Here is a 24,321-nt window from a genome sequence, read left to right on the forward strand (position 1 = left end):
ATCGTTGAAGCCGTTTCCAAAAAAACCGCAAAAACCCTGTTTTTGACAACATTTTTGATATTTTAGCCGCCATCTTGAATTGCATTTGATAGAAATTGTTAGTGTCGGATCCTTATATTGTGAGGACTTTAAGTTCCGAATTTCAAGTCATTCCGTTAATTGGGAGATGAGATATCGTGTACACAGACACATATACACTCATAAGCTGCGTACAGATACACGCGCCTCCAACCCGCTCCGCGCAAGCTCCTCTATCGCTCCGCAGTCGCTCCGCCCCCGCTCTGCAGTCGCACCGACGTTACGGGAGATGTTAGCTCTTCTCGCGTTTCACTCTTGCTCCCCGGTCGATCATCAATCGCTCTGCTCGAGTGACGTTCGGTTGCGGAACGCAGACCCTGTTTTTGACAACATTTTCGCCGTTTTAGCCGCCATCTTGAATGGCATTTGATCGAAATTGTTCTTGTCTGATCCTTTTATTGTAAGGACCTTAGGTTCCAAATTCCAAGTCATTCCGTTGATTGGGAAATGAGATATCGTGTAGGCCTACACAGACGCACATACACTCATACACTCACTCACACACACACACAGACCAATACCCAAAAACCACTTTTTTGGACTCAGGGGACCTTGAAACGTATAGAAATTTAGAAATTGAGGTACCTTAGGGCAAGGAAAGTAAAAATCAGACTATAGAATTATTCATCATAAATCAGCTGTCGAGTTGATTATAAATCGCATGCCATGACGCATGCAATTCAATAATTATCTCAGTGTAACTTGGTAAAAAATCAGCAGCTGTGTAGAATATAAATTGCATGTTTCATTGAATACAATAGTTTTTATGCACTATTGAATAGGATGCAAAGAACTTATAACAGCTTGTCTGGGCGCCTAGATGTCTTCTGGTTTACTCGCGCTAAATTCCCGAAAGCGTTATTTGATAATTACATCTTGTGTAAGCATGATCTAATCAAACAAATAGTTAGTGTATCAGTGTGGATGTGCTTATGGTTTGGGACGTCGTTGTAACTGCGCGAGGTCTACTTTTCACAGAACTTCTAGTCAATTTATGATTCAACGATTACGCAACAATAGAAGCCCAACAGAGCTTTCTCCAAGTGAAGTCGTGGCGTAATTGGTAACACGTGCGATTCTTGAATGAAAGGTTGCGGGTTCAACACCAATCAAACTCTTTTTTCTGCTGAGAATTTTCATCTTTGATGAAGAAGAAGATCATCCACGTGATTTTGACAAAATAATGAATAATTTTTGAATTCTTTGATATTTCCTGGACATAAAACGATATTGCATTTAGCAGCAAAAAATTTTCCCTGGTGCAAAGCACGGTTGACCTTAGTATATTATAAAAAAACACTTCATGGTATTGATTATTTAGAAAAAAGGTGAAATTTTATTAAAACCTGTTCGACGGTGCACAATCTTAAAGGATTAATTCTGTTACTGTATACAGAATCTGTATATTTAGATAAAATTTATACATATATATTAATTGTTGTCTATTCTGTATCTGTATATTCAGTTGTTCAAATTGGTTAACTTGCAGGGGAAAAAGATGGCTGACAGATCACTGCTCGTTAGAGTTAAAAATATGGATAAATTGCAGACAGAATGTGAGACAAAAAACAAAGCGAACAAATCGCTTGAAAAGATAGAGCTGGAATGTTTCTTGGTAGCCATGCCGAGAACATGGTCATAACCAAGTAAAGCGAGGACTGATGCCGCTGCGTGCAAAATATGAATGAAAAACTTTCGTTAAGAGCATGAACAATTGCGTGCCAGCCATAAATTCATTAAGTGTATGATGCACGACTTGCTACGAAATTATGTTCGCGAAAATATAATATCTCTCTCGTTCTTTGCACCGAGAATGTCTGCAAGTATGTTATCCACGCACAAACTGAATAATCACAACATGTAAATTCTTCAGTGCCCCATAAATTCCAATTAGAATTCAATTTATTTCAATTTTATTGCTCGGACATTCCACTGTTTATAAAGCTTTCACAATGAGTTTCGTTGTTTTGGCCCAAAAATATTTCTCTTGTCGAGCTACATTTGTTCACGAAATAATCAAATAATATTCCCGGCTAATGGTCTTGATATTCAAGGTAAATTTTTGAGAAGCAATCTATTGTGGAATTTTCCTATATTACCTGAAATTCTAATTAAAGCTACATCACACCCTCATATTCTTTAAACAACATGCAGTGTGGATTCTCCTCTAGGAAAGGTTTATTATTATTTTGTCATCGAAGTGATAGGAATAGTTAATTGAATGCGATTTTTATAGCAAGAGCACTATATCACAATAAACAATTAATAAACATCAATGCGAAATAAACATTATATGGTAAAATTCGTTCTTACATGCTTACGTGCTGAGTTATACAATAAATTGCATGCCGATTTGAAGTCCAAGTCAATGAGCGTCAGCTTATTCAAAAAGTTTATACAGCTTTCTTGCTGCAAAGGCTTACTGTAAACGATTTCTGTAATCCCAAGTACATATTGGCACTTACAAGATGTATAAACACAGGTATAGGCACATTGTTTCAATTATCTCGGTTTAATTTTGTTCTCTAATTATTTTATATTTCATTGATGTGAGGTTTCTTTTAATAACTTATTCTAAATTATATTTTCTGACGACGTTCAACTGTTTATTGTATTGTACTGTATGATATACTGTGTTGAATAGATGGATATCTTATCTATTCATACTTCTACTTTTGAACTCTGTGAATGTATTGAATATATAATAGAAATCATGAAAAAATATATACTTGGAATAGGATACATGAATAACAATAATGCATAGATTGTTTACAAAAATATTTTATTATAAAATGAATCAAAACAGAAATATGTTTTGATTTCAATGTATGACAAAATAATGAAACGAGTAACAAGTGATATTATAGCACATTAGTTTGTTATTCATAAATTACTAATAATAATAGATTCATCGATACATTGTTCAAATTTATATAATTGAATTTATTCCATGCCAGACAGCTCATGCTAGATGAGAAACAATATCGGATAATAGCTCATTTAACAGCATACAAGATCATCAGCTTCCACGAGCAGTCAGATAATACTTCAAGCCAGCAATGATTTCGTGGCATTTCCCTTCTATTGTCACATCCATTGCTCAATGCCATCTATTTTTCATTTTTTGTGGGCGATTTTTCGAAAGTGTCAACAATAGAAAATTGATGAAAAAAGAATTATATCTGATTTGGATGAAGATATTTGGGCTCAAAGATATTTTACTGTCGGTTTTCTGTGTATTTTGAAAATATTCTCACTGTACCAGACCATATAACTGATTCATAAGTGGGAATCCTAATCCAGCTTGATCGTTGAGAAAAATTATTAAATACTTGGAATTATTTGATTATGATATTTTAAAAGCCCTGGTGAATATCGGATGCTTCTCCATAAAAATTATCTGAATATGTGACAATCGATTTCAACCTAGTAAAAAAGGTGGAACATAGTTTTAACTTCATTAATTTTAAAGTTGGATGGATTAATTCAAGTATAGTATATCATTATTCTTTGTGAAACGAACTATAATTTGGCACATTGATTGACAATACCAATGGAAAATTGAATCGAGGAAATAAAATGTCTAATTTCGTACACTTGGAGAGTAATAGAGAACTGTTATTTGTAATAGTCAATCTGATATAATTATTTCGCATTCTATGAACAATACAGCTCATTGAACACCTATTACTTTATTTTATATATTTTTTTAAAATAATTGAAGAATCTTAATTAGAAGTGAACTGAATATCAATGTCATGAAGCTCAAAAATCATGATCATCCCTGAATCATAATGGAATTGATGCGTTGTTAAATGTTAAACAATGTATCCCACAAAACAAGCCTTTGTGGGAATGTTTTCACTGTTAAAAAACAAGCTTTACATTCAGAGAGAAAAATTCTGTTTGAATGGGGAATCAATGCTGCTTGCTTCGTGATGTATTCCCATGCTGTTAAGCGAAATCTGAAATCCGTTTTAAAAAGTCTGTTCGTGACATTCAACATTGAAGCAACATTGATACAGACAAAATGATTCAGTAATTTTTAGCAAACTCTACCTGTCACAATGGAAATAGGCCTACAACTAACTTTTCGTGTAACCAACAACATCCGATTCCTAGAACATTCATAATTTTTACGTCTCATTCGAATGACAAGTTGTCTATATGAAAATACATTATAAAGAGAAAGCTAAGGCCCCAAAGATGTACACAGTCAATAGGAGAGAAGAATTACAAAGGTATATTTTACATGACACAAAAAGCTACATAACCAGAAGCGCATTTTTCATAAATCACTGAAAGCTAATGTCGAGATAGCAGGATAAGTAGAAAGCTACAATATTTATATCAACTACCTAACTAGTGTTAACAGTCTAAACTTACAAAAATATTGACAAGGTTTCAATGGGAATTATATTTTTATTAAATAATTAACAACATTCTTACACACAGTTTCTTCATCGTTAAAAACAAAATACAAAGCTTCAATATTTTTAGAAACTGAAAATTAATATAAAACTAAAACGGAGTTCAACACGATTTTTTCTAGTCTGACAGGATACTCCTTGAATAAAGTGACATTCGATGTTTAAAATGTTCCATTAAACATACCTGATGAGAAAATAATTTGAAATGAGTCTTCAAGAAAGTTGTTAGGCCATTAAATATTCATTCATCTATGATGTAAATCATGAACATGGTTATGAGAAATGACTTGTGACTGAAATTTCAAGAGGAATGAATATGCAGAAGAGTGAAATATGTTAAGAAGAGTCGACACATGATAACATCATGATCTATTACAAACTGCAATGTCGGTACACTATTTTGATTTTTCAATTTCATTACCTACGACATGCAGTAATCGTTTTTTGAATGAATAACGAAAGGTTTGTTAAAAACTGGAGTGATTTCGATTTCCATAGAACCCATCTTCAACATAATATAAAAATCGTTCCTAAGATTGAAACAAATGACTACATGACGTCATTGATGTAGTGATAAATCGTAAATGTCATTATTGATGACATTCAATTTCACATTAAAAATTGAAAGAGGGCCTATTTCATGAAGAAAAATGGAAATTCGTTAACTGAAGGAGGAGGAAATATCAGAACGACACATTTCATAATGTGGTCAAATTCATAACCTAAGCTTCACGAGATGAAGCATTGGTTAAGCTGTGTGTTGAGTTGTAATTTAGGTTGTTGCAAATTGAGACTCGACGAGACGCGATTCAGCTAGATAATTGAACACCATATATCATCATAATATGATGATATATGGTGTTCAATTATCTAGCTGATAATATTATTATAATGTTTACATCTAGCTTCATCTCAATGTGAACATTATAATATCAACTCGTGTATCAGGCTAGCGTCGCGTCTCAATATGCGGCTAGCCTTACAGCAAAATACATAATACTAGTCTCGAAAAGAAGATCAAAAAGCGATTCCGGGAATTCAAGCAATGATATCAGTGACAAAAAAGTGTTCAAATTAATTCAAATAATATTCATAACATGAATACCGTCAACATGCAATTTTATATGAATAAATGAATGGGATTCTGTGATGCGGCTGGAGAGAGACTCACTTTGAAATGGGAAGCAATGATTATATTCATAAGAAGTGCTGACAGATCCAAGTGAATCTCACTATGGAAGGAGAGGAGAGAAGAAGGAGAAGTTGGATGAGCAAGACGTGTCGCAGCGAAAAAATGTAAAATCCAAATCAATTCGGTGATAAAATTTCATTAAAAAATAAAATTCTATTAGAATTCTTTAATAGGTGACTGATGATTGGGCCATTCAAAAATGAAAGAATGATCCGGTTAGTTTTCATGAACGTGTGTTGAATAATAAGGGATGGGAAGATTTTGGTTTCTATTCAATCAGTTTATGTCTACGAACTTGAATCCATCACAAGAATACATACTAGATAGTAATGAATAGCATTCAGTCCTTGACAATTCTATCTTCCCCATTTTCAAAGGAAAATTTGTATCCAAAAAAAGAGTTAGACAGTTTGAGTGAATAGGTATGAGTGAAACTAAGCGTCTCCTAATTATGACAACAAATAACATTTTAAGTTATTGAATTAATAATTAAACTTTCATAGAAATAAATTTCCACGATATTTTAGAATATCTAATAGTTGGAATCACAGTGGGAACACTGTAAACTATAAATCAATTATTATAACATAGTTTTAAACATTCATCATCTTACAAATTCAAATATAAAAATCATGCACTCTCTTTTCAAAATTAACTTAGATTGTTCTTATGCTAAATTGGATTCATATGGTTACGTATCAATATCTTACATCATATAAGTAAGTTTTAGATTGGACACAAAATAAGAGGTAAATTTCCAATATTATCTTGAAATAGAGTGATAATATTGATATTGTTCGATATTTTCTGAAAACGTATTTATTTTAAAATCACATTGTTCGTTTTCTTTGTTCTATCTCGAGATATTATTGTGAATTTTCAAAATAATAACTGAATATGGCAAGAGTATGTCACAGCATAATTTATAGATCATTGATATTTATTGGAAGAAATTCAATTCATCATGTTTCAAATAGTTAACTGTATCAGAAACATTATTATGAATGTAACAAAATGGTGGTAATATAATTTAATTACTGGAGCGTCAGCTCTTCTCTTACCCGAAGTGATCAATCCATTTAATCCCTTACGTGCATCAATTTGTAAGGAGCACATAATTTTCTAGAATATGAACTAAGAAATATGATAATTGTAACACAATAATAGGATTCTTGTCATGGAGCGTATTTAGAATAATAATAATTGATCCAGATAATCCTAAATAATTTGGAGTGTGAACTTTTAGGATTCACGAACCAAAAATTGAACCAAAGTCGAATCTCTAACAAATATAGTGATTATTTGTTCCATGAGAGAGACTGAAAGATAAAAATAATAAACTTGTATATTACAGGATAGAGATGTGGTCGCATTGGTAAAAGTATTTACAAAGGGATGCGGGCGGGCGGTTGGAGATGTCAGGTGATGGAGGTGACTATCATCGGCGTGAGAGTGTGAGGGCGGGGGCGAGAGGTCATTCGTCCCAGAGACAGAGTTGTCGCTGACGCACGTAGTAGGAGAAGTGACTGCACTTGCGACACGTCCTGATGCCACACCGGTAGCTCGCTGACGTGTCTCCCGCCTTCTGACTCTTGCAGTATTTCAGGCTGCACGGGTACCAACCTGGCAACAAACACAGTACAATCAACTCTAATTATCAGAAACGAATTGCCACGATTAGGAAGTGTTAAGGTGTGTGAAGACTTGAGCGCATTTCGACATTCATCATGATGTTATACTTATTATTAATTTGGAGTAAAAACTTCAAGAATTCACAAATTTGATATCAACTAGAACGTAAAATTGAACCAAAGTCGAATTTCTGTATCTTACTGTTCTGTATAAAGTGCATCCGTATCTTACTGTTTCTCTTTCAAATACAAATATAATAAGCATAGCTACAGCTGATGAGAAGCGAAATGCGCGTGTTTGTGGCGCATAAGTCTGTACGCACCTTTAACTCACACAGTCTGCGTAATTGCGGGCTGTTGTTTGAACAGTTCAACTGTATCTCTGATTTTTATACGTTTTGCCAATTTTTTCCCGTGATACATTTTTTATTTCAGCCTATACATTCAGATAGAAATGGAACACATGTACACTGGCACTTGAAAGGAGCAGGAAGTTTATACAGATTTAGCCTGATAGAGCTAACTCATACTTTACTAATTGAAATCTAAACGTATGGGTGATAGGTTTTCAAGTTCGTTGCCATTACAGTTGAAGTGAGTGAAACTACCATTTCGGAAGAAGAGCTAGAAAACTGGTTGATTGATGAATGTTGCCTTATATTGGTGAACTAACATCAATAATTGAATGGAGTTGAGATTGACGAATATTACACTCGAGAGGGGAGGGGAGGAAAGAGAACCAATAGTTCCATTCGCGGAGTTCCCTGGGAAGGAGTGCTAAAAAGTCTCTAAAAAATGTAGGAATCTGTCTGCAATAAAAGAGACATAAAAGGAGTGAGACATATATTTGTTTTCTCAACAGATAGAGTGTTGTGATGCAAAGTGGAGGCAAAGTTAGTAGACACTCTCTCTACTAACGTTGAAGTGGAGGGGTATCCGTAATATGTTCAGCAACATAAGCTTTAACATCCATGTACATGCTCAGAAACTATATTTTCTTTTATTTAAAGAATAAGTGTAGCATTGCACACTTAGTGCCGTTGGCACAGATTCTCCGTTTAAACTGGATTGGATCCATATTCTATCTATTCAATTATTTTTGTAACAAACGACACTGTTGTAGATGTTCATTGGTGGTAAATACTAAGGCAATCCCTGTATTAATAAGTCTCGTTTGTTAGAATGTGGTCAATTTTGAGTCAATTCAGCTTTTACTGTGCAAACGGCAATCACCCATTTTTCTCTGAATCTCCATATTATAACTGTGGCATCTGGCATGAAACTGACCTATGCACATTTCGAGATGGCAGGTGCAGTCAGACCATAGACTGGGAGTCTCGCGGCACCTGGTGGGAGCCCCATCCACGGAGTTGCCCCTCGTGGCCAGCGATGACCCCGCGGGTGGTGACGTCACTGGGTACTCTCTCACAGCCGCCAGCAGCGCTGACAATGATGGTCCTCCTGAAATGAGAGAAAACACAACACATTGATTTTCTTGCTGAATGAGACTGAATAGAAAGTCCACAACAGATTTTAAGTGCAACTATGCAAGCAAGTCATGATAGAAAATTATGATCAAATTAGGCATGAACTTACACATTAAAAAAAAACTGGATGAAGAATATCACGTCGTGAATATCCGGCAAACATTATACATATTTATTCTCTGTTTTGAATACGTTAATTTTTTCATTTGTTTGAATAGAAATGTAGTGTTATTAAGCAATGGATCATACATTGTCATTTGTGATAAAGAATAATCAATCAAATAGAATAATAATCAATCAAATGCCTAATCAATCAATAGAGAATCAATGTTAACATGAATCCAAGTTGCTAAGAAACAATATTTCTAATATTTCATTGGGATTAGGATTGATTATGACTACTCTATTGGAATGGATGAAGCTTTTGTATTCGAACAGCTACTTGTCTGGTACCCACTGGACGTTGCGATGAAGCAGAGGAAGGCCCTCCTACAGATGGGACGAAGTGCTTAAGAGAGTATGCAGTGGAACGACATGTCAGAGAGGAGCAGGATAGAAGGAGCAATGGAAAAGAATGGAAGACGTATACAAAGTATGTCTGTACAAGCACTAAAATCCAAACGCACACATAAACTTTATCCTTCTATGATAAAGGATAATATACCAAGCATCTACTGTTTTCACATTTTATTGTATGGATTCTTACTTCAACATTTTGTGGAAATGTTTTAAAGGATGAATAAACGGGTTATTTATTTATTATTCGTATAGCGTCAGACATTACACGATCTTCATCTTCTCTAATGTTCAACAACAAATGTTTTATTAATTTGAATATGGAATAACATAGATTGAATAATAAGTATGAATGAGTTTGAGTACCTATTGTATTGATTCCTTCTACGCAATGTTTCACTCTTTTTAACGTTACAGAATGATCTGACAAACGACAATCACAGGATCAGAGTAATTTCCATGTCATTCTATTTCGAGCACTAAACGAACATTATTTCAACTCGGAACATTTCAAGGGTGATTGTCTGGCACGAGAAGCTGTCACACTTGCAACGTATACGTTGGAACCAACGTGGACACATGAAGCAATTTTTCCAGCTGAGAAATTTGATTTGCAGTTGTATTCGAGTCCAACAGGACTGGTGCCTGTTTGCTCGTGATGCGTTATCTTGGCTACGGCCAAAGATTAATTGCCGGGCTTTTCAAAATACAGGCTCAATAACAGCAGCGTGTGAGGTCTGAAGAAAGCTTGCAGCGCCACGGATGACAGGTGAAAGGGGTCACTGGCGCTGTATTGCATCATGTCACGTGTCACGCTGTCACGTGTCATGCTGTCACATGCTGGCTGCTGGCCCCAACACACAACGAAAAACGGCAAATAGTGGTAGGAGAGAGGAAAAAGGAGCAAGGTAGCCTACACACTATCACAGTATCGAGACGAATGTGAGCAAAAGGAGTTGGAGATGTAGAGATAGAAGATTTCACGGAGAAAAGGGCAGCGGTACAGGATGACCAGAAGTAAGAGGAGAATGATAAAGAGATTGATTGATTGATTGATTGAGTACTTTATTTATGTAGATTACAATATATACTGGCTTATACACTTATATACAATAGCTTACAATACAGCAAAATTATAGATGAATTTACATAATATAGACTAAGAAAATAATTATTGAACTGTATATGATATGAAAAAGTAATTTGTAATATAATAACTATAGATAATTATATTGTTATGCATCTACATAAATTGGCGGAGCTATGGACATATCAATGTCCATTCTTCGGAAAGAATATTAAAAATATCCTCCCCACTAACTCTCTACCAAAGAGAGAAAGAGGAGATATCAGGAGAAAAAGAAGAATAATAAAGAGAGAGAGAGAGGAGATAGCCTGAGGGAGAGAATCATTATTAAGATCATTATAAAGGGAGGTTTGAAGGGAAGAATAACAAGAAGAAAAAGAGAATGGAGACAAAAAAGATGATGCTGAGAAGTAGGAAAGAAAAGAAGAGCTGGAAAAGGAGGAGAATGTGGAATAAATAATGCAGTGGTAGAAGGAGAAAAAGGAGGAGGAGGAGAAGGAGTATTGGGAATACTGGAACGTGAGTGGAGGAGTAGAAAAAAGAGGAGGTAGGGAAGGAAGGAAGAAAAAGGTGCGTCGGGAGGAAGAAAAGATGGGGAATAAAGTATATAGATAGGCTGAACAAAGAAGATTATTATGAGAGAGCAATGGACGAAAAGAGATTCCAATTGATTTGGTGATGAGATAAAAAGACTGAATTTTATGTGTATGTAGAAGAGAATTGTGATGGTTGAGAGAGAAGGATTAAACCTGAGAGGATATTGGAATAAGGGGATACGGCGTTACATTATGTAGCAGAGTTACATGACAGAAATTTTGCAATAACAGTCTAAACTTCCTGACAGTTTCAGACAATGCTTTTATTACCGTGCTATATATATATATATATATATATATATATATATATAATATATATATATATAATATATATATATATAATTCAAAGATTGCTTCTTATTGAAAGACTGTATGAGACAATGATAGGATTTTGGAAAGGTTGTTATGTCATATAAAGGTGGAACTATTATTGGATTCAAGATTTATTGTTTCATAATTTAATATTTTTCATCATTATTGAAAAAGAATAACAGAAAATGTATTCATTATTTTTCAAAATTTTCACAACTGATACATGTTTATGATAAACTTTGATAGAAATTCTGTGAATACGAAAATTACGAATGGCTGCTTCTCTAATACTTTCATCCTTAGATATTAGAGCAAAAGTATCAGAAAACTGATATTGATACTAAAATCTTCTTGAAACGAAGAATATAACATAAGGATAATACTAGATATTGTAAGTATTCTATAAGTAACTGATCAACTCTTGATGCTTCTCTAAAGCTGCGTACACATATACGCGCTTCCAACCCGCACCGAGCAAGCTCCGCCCTCGTTCCTCCATCGAACCACAGTCGCTCCGCCCACGCACCCATCATGAACGTTACGGAAGATGTTAGATCTTCTCGCGTTCTCCGGTCGAACCACTCTTGCTCCCCGGTCGATCCAACCCGCACCGAGCAGGCTCCGCCCTCGTTCCTCCATCGAACCACAGTCGCTCCGCCCACGCACCCATCATGAACGTTACGGAAGATGTTAGATCTTCTCGCGTTCTCCGGTCGAACCACTCTTGCTCCCCGGTCGATCATCAATCGATCTGCTGGAGTGACGTTCGGTTGCGGAGCAGAGCGAAAGTCTGTACGCACCTTTATACTCTCATCCTTAGGTATTAGAGCAAAAGTATCAGAAAACTGATATTGACACTGAAATCTTCTTGAAACGAAGAATATAACATGGAAAATACTAGATATTGTAAGTATTCTATAAGTAACTAACTTATCAACCCTTGATATTACTAGTAGTATTGCATGATTCACATGATAAACTTCAAGCTTTTGCAGCTACGATGCACAATTCGAAAAAGAGAAAGAGTTTCTGCTTGGATACGTTTAGAACGGCTAACTAGTTTACAAGAGGCGAAGTAAGATTCATGGAAGCAGTACATACTGATAGGAAATGACAAGACACGTATTCAGAATGCCCTTAACGAATGACGGGGTAAACATAATACAAATCCACTATGAACAGTGTTGCCGCTATCTTAGGGTGCATTTTGCTTGTAGTCGTTGCACTGCTAGTCTACACCATTTTGAACTTCCCTCTTTCCTAACCTACATCCCGATCCTTACCCTCTTCTTTTCCTTGCTTTTCCTCTTCTCCCATCCTCCTCTTCTTCATCATTTCAGCTCCCACTTCCCAGTCGAGCGAAATGGCAAAACTACGAAGCAAGAACATCATCAATGCCACTGGTAATGGCTGAGTATTGCTCCTTCAATACAGGTTCTCATCTCATTTCCCTAACATATCTCTCTTCCCTTCACGTGCACTCACCATTATCCTCAACCTAAATCGTCTACGGCTTCGCTCCTTCTTCCTACACCATAATCCTTTCATATGCATCCTTATCTTTCCTCACTCTTGCTGTTCTCCTTATCTATATTCGTACACTAACCATCGCTACGAAACAAATTTTGCTGAATAAGCAATACAAGGCATATCTAAAAAATCTGAATGTGTAGATCAGATTTTTGAATGTGTCAGTGAATGTTTCAATCATAAATCATTCCATCCAGAGCTGAATTTGTTTAGTTTGTGGCGCTGAAGCCCCTGCGATCCTGGAGAAAACACCCTTGAACCCCTCTTGTATGGGTGATAAAAGAGTTGATTCTCTTATGACATGGTATTTAAATTTAACTGAATGATGTTTCAATTTAACGTGATACTGAATGCTCATTCAGACTAAAAATTCACATTGATTGAAAAAATATGGATGAGGAATCTATTTGACATCAAACGTCTTATTTAGATATTTGATTTTATATCAAGAGAACATGATCTATTTACTCTCTGTAGGAGAGATATTTATGTAATGAGGAGCATCCACAAGCTAGCTATCCTTGGCACACAATACTGTTTGTTCTCTAACAAAGAAGATTCTATAGTTACAAGAACTGAATAATTTTTGCCAATCAATTATCAAATTGAATAGATTGTATAGGAACTGCACATATTCGTGGATAAAGTTCCAAAAAATAACAACTCTTCAGCTCTCAAGAAAAGAACGTATTCCACGGATTAGACTATTTTTCATAAATTACAACATTTTTCAAACTTGGTCATGTCATAATATCCAATAAGTTACAAAACATAAGCAACAAACAATGAATTAATTCATTGATAGTATCGTGACACCAACTGGAATTACTTTATTATACATTGAAGAGAGAGGTACAAACACATTCGAGAACACGGTTGTCTATTACAGTTAGCACATCTTTAATTGGATAAATTTGAATAACGGTCGTCTAGTCATATAACGTCGTTACAGACACAACCGCATAGCACATTGCACCGAATACAAACTAGTAGGTTACACATAGCTTACTAGAGTTTGTGAGGGGGAGGAATTCAGCAGCAATTTTCAAGTAACGTCGTTAGCCAGGCAAGTAACGTATTATGAGTAGCAGCTGAATTATTGTAGTTGGACGCGTGTTTGTCTCACGTACGCGACAGCACACGCAAGCGCTAATACTGATGTATCTGGCTCGAGGGAATACGGGACAACAGCAGTACTCCAGCTAGCACATAGCACACCAGGGCCGGCCGGCCGGCCAGGTTACTGTTGATAAATAAGCTAGGAGCAATGGATAGGCAACCCGCGATGCCGAGAATAGCGCGGCTAGCCATACCGGTTACTGACCGCCTCCCGGGATGTTCACTTCTCTGTCCTCCTGCGGGACTGTCGATTACAGTGCACTGCCACCACCACTTCCTCTTCTATTCACACATCCTCTACCTCTCCGCTCTTCCTCTCACTCCTCCTTCTTCACCATCATCCTCCTCCACCACCTCCCCCTCTTCTTTTTTCTCCCCATCCTTTTTGCTTCCATCCTACTCTGAAACACGTCCCTATAAAGCCTGACGTACCTCCAACACTGGCATCGTTTTATGGACGGCACGCCATAAAATCTCACTCCTCAACCCTCCCTCCATCATGCTTTCGACACGTGACGTCGAACCCAAAAAGTGTAGCAGTTTCTGATAATGCGATTCATCGCAATTGAAATATTGTGTCATGAACTCTACATGGATCAGATCTACAGTGAGATTCACGTTACAAAGTCAGAGTAAATGATAGAAGCAGATTGTTGCCACTCATTTGTTTCCAAACCAATTCTAATCAGGAGTCTTTTGACTTCGAAAGAATATAAAATTATAATGATTCTAGGAACTTTTCAATTGATTAGTTATATATTCATATATTTGTGCATTGTTGCATTCTGTCTATTTATATTGAAACTTCTTTCTGAAATAATTTGATGTGGTAGCATGAATTCAGTATAGTTGGGTTTATCTATAGAAAGAATTGGCTTATACACGTACAATATAGGAATTTCACGAATGACGCATCATCATGCCTGAACTACTGGTCTGCTTAACTTGAAATTTCGTAAATAGATTCTCAATTCAACAAGAATGGTTATAGGCCTATTTCAAATTCTTCAACATTTCAGTAGGTCAAGTTCTCAGTTTGTCAATTTTTTAATTAGAACCTTGCGGAGCACGGGTTACCTGCTAGTATTGAATACTTTAGATATGAAACTCTTGAAATATTTTCTTTGCAATGTCTCAATAAAAATGATTGAATACGGTAGAAGGACGTTGAATCTCGATTGAGAATGATGACCATTCTCCGCCTGGAATTGAGCAAAAGATTAAAGCAAATGAGATAAACTATAAACATAAACTATTCTTGCGGTTCTATTATTATACTAGCTAATGGTCCTATTGAATGCTCTCAACACCTACTGTTGATATTGTCAAGCATGGTATTAAATGAGGAAAATTTTATGAACGCTACTAGAGCACAATACAGGGTATAGCATATGTGAGCGAGCGGGGATTGAATCCAGAATCACCAAATTACTGGCACCACTAACGCAATACACCAGACACGTTCATACACAAGCATTGACTTTGGAATACTGTATGATTAAAAACTGAATCGGCAAAATATTAAACTCAACCATAATTGTACCAACCCATACCTAACATACATACTTTCGAAAGGAATATAAAATGGAATCACACTTACTTGAAAAGAGTATAGCACTCGATATTTCTAAGTCAGTGATGAACGGCTTTTAACAATGAAACATAGCTATAAAGTTATGTAGAATCTATCAGGTGAGAGAACCGGGCAAAATTTCTAGAGGGAGACAAGATGACGTCATTGGTTAATGGTTGTGACAGGTGGGTGGCATGCCGTCTCAGGCAGGCCATTGTCGCCATACAAACGTCAAGAAAACATCTCAACTCCCTCATTTCCACTTCTTTCTATGCTGCACTTTTGTGAGAAAGCATTTCTCCACCCACAACTAAAATGACAGATAGGAATTTGAGGGTGAGTCGTGGGCGGGTCCTTTACACTGGATTAGAATACGCTGTTCTCTGTTAATTATCGTCTCTTTGTGCACAGATCCCTCCTCATTCTCTTCTCCTCTCCTTCACCTTCTCTTCACTACCTTCTTCATCCTCTTCTCATTCTTCTAAACCTCCTACCAGAGTTGCTAATGGGTGTTCACGCCAAGCCGCTCTAATTGAAAGTCCACGTCTATTGTTGACGTCAGCTTCGTGCTCTGGAATTCGACCTTCAAAAGTTTGACGTGCTCATCTCAGTCGCCCACAAAGCGATTAATGCTGCTGCGAAATAGGGTTTAAGACATGCCTATCATGATCAACACCACTATTGATTGGAGAATATCAAAAGAGTTCAACACAGCCCACTAAGATTGTATACAGAAAAAAGTGCATCTTGCAGGAATGAGTACCTCCTTGGACTTGCTCAATCAATTTATGATATATTCAGATTTCACATCCCATTATTTGTGGAATGGAAGATAACGATAATATACTTTCGCACTCACAATAGATTTACAAAAAATCTCTTCAAACAAACCTTTTTGATAAACATGTGATGTTATTGTTATCATTAGAGGAGACGAGAAGGGGAAAGATCATTTGGATTTAAACCAAGAGCAGCTTGGAAGTTTGCACTTCATCAATCAGTGCAAACATTGATAGAAGGTGATGAACTGGAAAGTGAACGGTTGATGAGAAGTTAATTTCTGATTGACAAATATTTGTTTCAGTTCAAACTGTGATTCAAAGTCGTGCATAGAAACAGGAGAGATAGCAGAGAAGCTCTCATCTGAGATATAGGAGGAAAATGGAGGGAAGTATGTGTACGCACGCATTCCTTACAGTCGGAAAGAGAGGTCAACATTATGAACCAAGAACAAACTGCTCGCACTCAATTCTCAAGGGGGAAATGAGGCAGGAAAAAGGGTCCGACCAGTCAGACAATTTTCTTGTTGGAGGAAATTCGACAGTGGACTGAACAAACGTCTGTCCAGCCATTATTCCGAATACGATAAGATGAAATGCATGTTCACTAGCTCCAACAGAGGGATATATTCAACATTTGTCAGTTATAATATCTTTACTTAAGCCACACTCTTTTCAGTGATTCAATAATGAGGGAAAATCACAAACAAGGTTACTAGATATCACTTAATAAACTCAATTCCATGTTTTATAACATATTTTCGATTAAATAAAACTTGACAAAGCTTGTATGAGAAGCTTCGACGAGGGAAGGAGGCTGAGAGAGTTGAGGGCGATAGATAATTGAAATTAAAACAGAATATTTATCCCGCTTTTAATATTCACGTATAACATTACAAAAGCTTCCGGTTATAGCATGTGAGGAATAATAACTGTGGACAGCTTTTCATTCCTCATTGGATTGAATTTTTTGTAAAAAATTAATTGAGAATAAAAATGTATTGAAAACTGCGTGGGCAGCACGTGTTTTTAAGGATGAAAAGACAAAAGAGGTTTTTTACTTGTCACGTTATTGAAAATTAATAACGTTTTCCCTGATCAAGTTTCACGGGTTTTGACGGTGGAAAGTCACTAGCCTATTCATATTGTAACGCAGATAATATCCTATGAAAGCTTTATGAATTTTCAAAATACACAGAGCCATGAATGAAAGATAGCTGGAATTGCTATAGCTATGGCTTATGCTATGTTTTCTCTATGATGTAACTCAATTAATTAAGGTATGCATGTTCAGCTTTATGCAAATTCATCGTCTAATGATGAACCTTGTCACTATTGTAACATCATAAAGTTATTTTAATAACCATAAAGAACATAATTATTTTCATAAGAAAAATGTCAATGCTAATCAGTTGAGATGATACATTTTCTGCAAGAGATTACATCGTTTGAACAATATGGTAGATTTAATAAAATTAGTAGAATTGATGGTGATGTTGTGAAATCTCTCCATAATAAGAAAACAAATAACCTCATTTGTTTTCTCATTATGGTAGATTTAGTTTTAAAATCCGTAGAATTGTAGAATAACGAGAGTTATGGAGAGATTTTGAATGACATTACAATTCAAATTCAGTTCTATTGAATTACATATCATTTTGATGAAATATAGATTGAGATTTGATATCAATAAAATTATTTCATTAAATCGTTTTTGAGAGATTGAAATATGAAATCTGGAATGTGAATATGAAAACTGTCTAACCTTCTGAATATACTTGATAATATCTTTCTCCAATTCTTCAATCCAATCTCACATAGCCTCAATTAGTATATTGAGTTCGCAACTCTTGAATGTTATGTCGATTCTGTATCAGTGAACACAGAGTCCCGACAATAAATTATTAGGCTTTGAAGGAAACCGTAATTCAATCAAATCTATTCAATGAGCATTATTGTTTGCATACAGCGACAGCAGCACACAGCCTAATTCCAGTTAGAGTGAGGTTTGTTTGATACAAAACCATATCAAATCATATCATGAGTGAAAATTCAACTCTATCGAACAAAGGCGGAAGTAGGTGTGTTGCCTATATTGTTCTAGTTCCGGTTGGGAAGTGCCATAGGCGCCAATATTATTGTTTGTAGTATGCATCACGCGTTGGAACTAAAGCGACTCTGCAGTTGGAAACCTCAACAACGACAAAGTAGAGTACAATAGTGTGAGGTGCGGTGTTGCCAAGTCGTTGCTCCATTTGCGGTTGCTTGAGACAGAGGCGTGAGATGGGGCGCCTGCCTTCTGGGATAGATTGCAAGATCAACTAGGCGGGTAACTTGTATAACTAATCGTGTCTTGGCTTAGTCGATTGCCTCACTTTCGCCACACACCATACAGCCTCTCACTATAGCCCACTGCTATTGAATTATGCAAATTTGCAGCCAACTCGACATCAATAGCTTATGGCGTTCTCTCACAATCGCTATCTCCTTCACCTCACTATAACCCAATATAACCACAATATATTCCGTTTATATCAGTTAGCCCATATAATTCACATCATACCATTAACAACAGCCTGAATTTTGCTGCAAGCCGTATTCAATCCGTATGAGATAACAAGGGAACACCCTTCTTGCTCATAGTAATGGATCGTCATTCATGCACACCTGAAAACTTTCCGTGTTTACTTATAATTTATTATTTAAGGCTTATGAGAACGCTAAGCCAGATTTTCCTTGGCTAAAGCAGTATTCCGTTGAATAATAATGATTGATGGTAATTGAGATAGTTTTCTCATCGTGATTGAGTGGAAACAGAGAAAAAAGACGAGGTCAGAGAATGAGTGGAAAAGTTAAAACAAACTCCATTATATCGGCTGGGTGCTCGTTCTCACATTCCATTTCATCTCTTTTATTCATTCATCATCACAAATCATCACAAATGGAGGCGTTTGTGCGGCATTGTCATTCATCCCCTCATTACCACCTGGGCTTCAAATACTCGTGAAGAGTTGTCTTTGAAAAATAAATAAATGGATAGAACTATTTGAATGAATCGCCTTTTGAATTTCTGAATCTGAATTCAATCCAAGCGCTTTGTTCCTCATTGAATGGTGAATTTACATAATGAAATGTATAGTTAATGAAATTTTACTAAAAATCTGATTTTGCTGTAAAGTTACTAATGAAGAGCATATTGGAGAATATGTTTTTGAGTATGCAACTATTCATTGAATGATTATTCAGATTTGCTTACTATGTTACATTGGACGTCTAGTTGCTAATGAGATCACACCTCTCAAAGGTAAACCGATAGGAAGTTTTGGAAGATATCGTTATTATTCTTTATTTAATTATACAATAATTACATCATTAAAATGATAGGAAGAGAACATTACTAGTTTATGAAGGGCTTCTTCATAATAATAACACTATCATAAACATGGAATAAAATGCTCTAGAATGAGATAAATATGCTTCGGTTTATATAAACTTTTCAATTTATCTGTCTCGAGTGAATGATGTTACTTAATTGATTCTTTCTGATATTTGAGGAATAAGTGCAGCTACTGTTCAAATGTGTTTGGACAGGAGTAAAAAGTGCGGAATTACCTGTCTCTGGAGAGATTTTGAGATGCCAACATGATTGCCGTGATCCCAAGTCACCAGTTTGTTGCGTCGAGGAGGCATAACTTTGCACACAGCATTCGCACTTTGAAAGATTGTATGAAACGTGACACTTGTATAGGAGCATGGCTGCCGGCTATGAACGTGTTCCATTGCAAAGTCTCCCCAAAGGAATAATTTGGCAGCGAGCAGCGGATTGTCTCTCTCTGCTTCGGAATTCGTCATTCATTTCTCTTCTATTTGCCACTTTTTTCAGTAGCGCAGTGACGGGCGAGCGCCAACTTCGACTCTGAGGCAGACAGCTCCAATCCCTCTGCTGTGTCAAACTGTCACATTCTCCATTTTGCAGCATCCTTCATTCCATTTGTTTCAGTTAAGGACTGATCCCTCAATTTGAATACTGACTTACATTTCTTTTTTCTCCTTCCTCCATTCCACGTCAAACAAAAGAAGATTTCAGGAGAAATTCCAAGTTCTCTCTTTATAAACCGTGAGCTCTTTCAGGGAACCTCAGTCGATCTTGACTAAGTTTTCTACCAACCTACACTTCATTTTTCCTTCTACAAGTGACAATTGAGGCTGAGTTGAATACATGAATAATGATAGCAGCCTACTAGTCTGGAGTCTTTAGATTCCTATAGTCAATAGTGTATCGCCTCCCAAGAACGTTCAAGAGGAAATAATACTATACTCCTAATGCAAGTCGAGTCTTCAGTGGGAAAAATACTTTTCTAAATTCAAATTCAGCAACCAGCGAGGAACGAAGTATTCCCACGATGATTGAGCTCCGACGCTGCTGCTAAATCAACTAACTTGAAAAGATTCCATCCAAGCATGGATGTATGAAACAGAGTCTGTATCAATTATTCTATTCTTTCCATACACGAAACGTTAAGAATAGATTATTCTATTTATCCCTTTCAAGTAGAATATTTCATAAAAAGATATTGTAAGGAAACTAACATCCCGTTCCACTATCTATCAATTAAGAGTTCAGCGTCGAAAACTCTAGTTTCCGAGGATATGGTGGAAGATCTCAAATGGGAATAATGTAGCATTGGAGTATAGGTATAGGTAGTATTGATAGGATGATTAAAAACGGAAACGGAATATGTATAAACCCGTTGTTATCTACCAAATGTATGCTTGAGGTTCAAGGCTAGGCGCACACCAGTTAGTCAAGACAAGACAAGACATGATCAGACACGTTCAGTCACAATACTTCACAGTGTTGCTTATGACGCAACTCACACTGATTAGTCATTGCAATTAGACATGTCTTCATAAGCAACTATGTGAAGTATTGTGACTAAACGTGACTATAGTGATGTCCACGTTATAATGACAGTATTTGATCAACTATGGTTTTGCTATCCTTGTCTATCATCCGGTGGTACCATCCATTTCTAGGTCCACAACGATGACAATTATGTTTTTGACACTGTAGAAATATAATTGATTAATGCAGAGAATCGGCATCACTATTCTTCTATCTTTATCCACTGCCACTATAACGTGGACCACACTATAGTCTTATCTTGACTAACTGGTGTACTCCCAGCCTTAGACTGGAATACTATCATTTTCTTATCAAATGTAACATGTAATTGAATCAGAGAATCTTGAATAAGTTTGAGTTACATTTCATTCTGAAAAATGCAATGATTTGCCAGTGCTTTCGTAAATTATGTTATTTTTGGAACTACACCGAGATTGGCTAGTTGTTTTCACAGCAACCTTTTTGAATGATATTCCAAGAATTATTTCCATGAAATATTAAAAATTTCGCCAAACTTACAAGTGTTTCTGTAAGTAAGTTTTCTCTATTGATTTGCACTTGAATGCGTTCGCTGACAGAAAATGGTTGTTTACCCAACAGAGAAAGCATTCTCGTAGTCTCGAGTCTAGAGCTAATTGCGTTAGGGGCCAAGTCGCGAAGTTTGACACGATTCGAAGTGCTTAGTAAATAGTTGACTATCGTCACGGGAGAGCCTAGTCGAGTAGTATCGAGCCGTCCCTTCTCAAAACAACTATCATTATTTTGGATCCTTCCTCTCAACAGTGACGTCACGACTCGAGGGACTCCTTGAAGCTTTCTGAATACACACGGGCTCAGCAGTTGCTTCCATCCGATTCAACGCAAACTTACACCAACACTCTACATGGGCGTCAGCACTCAATGACTGTTGTTTCTGCTGTGAAACATTGGGTACCAAACTGGAAGCAAGGCTTGCAAGCAGTAGGACAGGCGTATCAACTCTACTGAAGGCGTCAAACACCATTGTTCAATAACAGTAGTCTGCCTCTAGCTTCCCCACACTATTTCAAGGCTTATGTCAAAGCAGAGCATTAGTGTGCCGTTGTTAACTGTCAATCCAAGTTCGCATAATGTTATCCAAACATCGATACGTTATGTCAAACGCAAGATTTCAATTCCAATTGTAAACCATACATGAGTTTTGAAAATTCAGTTTGTTGACAGTGGTATTTTTCAAATTTAAATTATGATCATATAAGAATAGTCAATTTTCTTTACATTCATATCTCTCTTTTTGAACAGTTTTCAAATCATTCCTCAATGACTGTTAATGTTGATTGTTAATTCCAAATAATTGAATGCATGCATTTTATTTCATATGATCTTTTATTATGGACTTTCTATCTTTAAAACTAAAAAAAAAAACAAGCTGTGAATGAAATATTGAAAGATTTTTGTGTTTGGAAGCCCTATTAATATTAAAGTTCGAATGGCCGGCTCGGCTTGACGGGATGGTAGAAATCCGAAAAGTCGATTTCTCCATTAATCTGACACACAAATCGGGCTGAATCTCATTGATGGCGTTGCTAATCTAGACGTTTTGAGCATCGATGGTCGAATTCTAATTGGCATAGACCTGTGACTTAGCATAGCCCCACAAGAGAAAGTTCAGCCGGTCAAATACGATTTTACTGGTGAGATGTCTTCGCCTCTGCACCAAATAAACATGACTGGAAATCGACATTCCAGAATGCCAATAATGCGCTGAAGATAAAAGAGGTCACAATGGTGTATAGGATCGAATTTAAATTAAGTGATAGTTTAACTTCATGCCTTTATCCAGCTGGAAGTATCGTTCAGTGCAGGACGAGTGCAGACTTCAAGAGAAGGAAGACGAGAACTCACACAAAGGTACGGTGGATATTGAAATGGGTCTACACAAGACAAAAACAAATGAAAATAGACCATCCAGAAATTTGAAAAAGGAAATAGTTTGGCTTTCAAAGATAACTGTTTGAACTTCATTTTTAGATTGAGAGCAATATCAAATGAGAATGAATACACTCGTACACGAATCTCAGAATATGACAACGATCTAGAACATATCCATTGATAGATGAATATATAGATAACAACGACAGTAAATTATTTTAAAATCAAAGTTTTAATTCAAGGTAAATTAATTATGTTTTTTTTAAATATCACCGATGTGTGGAGAAAATTGGATTTATACTGAATGAGGGTGATAGCAATATTACTCTTTGATTATGTTGGCAATGGAAAAATTAGAAAGTGAGTTCCCCGATTAAGTTGTAAGCAAACCACTCTGGCTGCCTTGTAGTCCTATGCATTAAAGCCTCATCCATCAGCTGGAAAACTTGTAAACTTGCATCCCGTTTCTAGCGCCATGTTCTTTTGTCGACAACAATAAGAAGCGCCGGACAGAAACATCCTGTGGATGATGTATCGCGCGATAACTCCATTACACCACTTCCCTTCCCTGTGCTTCTTCCGGCAACGCGGCGCGGCGCGTCGAGGCGCGCACTTCCTGTCAAACGAGACATTCGCCTCCAAACTACTCACAAATAATATTAAGGATTGCAAAATCTTGTTCAAGGAAGTGTAAATCGACAATTCCAGACAGGGGCTTGAAACATCTATTGCACATCTTACTTTTTACATATATTGTATATTAATTATTTTACCAATCTTTTAGATATTGCTCTGTGAATCAGTTATAATTATTTACTAAGATTCAATGAACAACGAATGGAATGGAACATGTTTTATTGGGAGGGAGAATTGAGATTCTATTAAGATTCCATTGAGACTTCAATGAGAATTGTAACTTTCCTCCAAACAATGTTTTCTAAGAAATGCACGAATCAAACAAATAAAGACCTTATGCCACCATAAGCTTCCATATTTATTTTTTACTGAAGAAACAAGATATTGTTTGGATATTTGAAAATACAGAATAAGAGAAGACAACGAAGATGATCACAGAAAGTGAGACAAACCCAGTGTAGTGGTGAATTGTTGCAAGTCGAAGGACAATCGCTTGAGTGATGAAGGGGGATGGGGGAGGGGTTGTCAGTATTTTAGA

The 24,321-nt window shown here is 36.3% G+C and overlaps 1 protein-coding gene across 1 annotated transcript in view; it reads right to left on the minus strand.

The window, feature by feature from the left end:
- Nucleotides 1-2,843: 2,843 nt before the first annotated feature.
- Nucleotides 2,844-24,321, minus strand: part of LOC111046674 (out at first protein) — a 215,574-nt gene continuing 194,096 nt past the window's right edge. Inside the window, exons 5-6 of the mRNA XM_022332278.2 lie at nucleotides 8,619-8,792; nucleotides 2,844-7,323 (exon numbers count right to left, since the gene is read on the minus strand). Coding sequence (XP_022187970.2) covers nucleotides 7,175-7,323; nucleotides 8,619-8,792 — 323 coding nt within the window. The 3' untranslated portion in view covers nucleotides 2,844-7,174. The remainder of the gene's footprint in view (nucleotides 7,324-8,618; nucleotides 8,793-24,321) is intronic.

This window comes from Nilaparvata lugens, chromosome 5 (genome assembly GCF_014356525.2).
Source record: "Nilaparvata lugens isolate BPH chromosome 5, ASM1435652v1, whole genome shotgun sequence".
Lineage (NCBI taxonomy): Eukaryota > Metazoa > Arthropoda > Insecta > Hemiptera > Delphacidae > Nilaparvata > Nilaparvata lugens.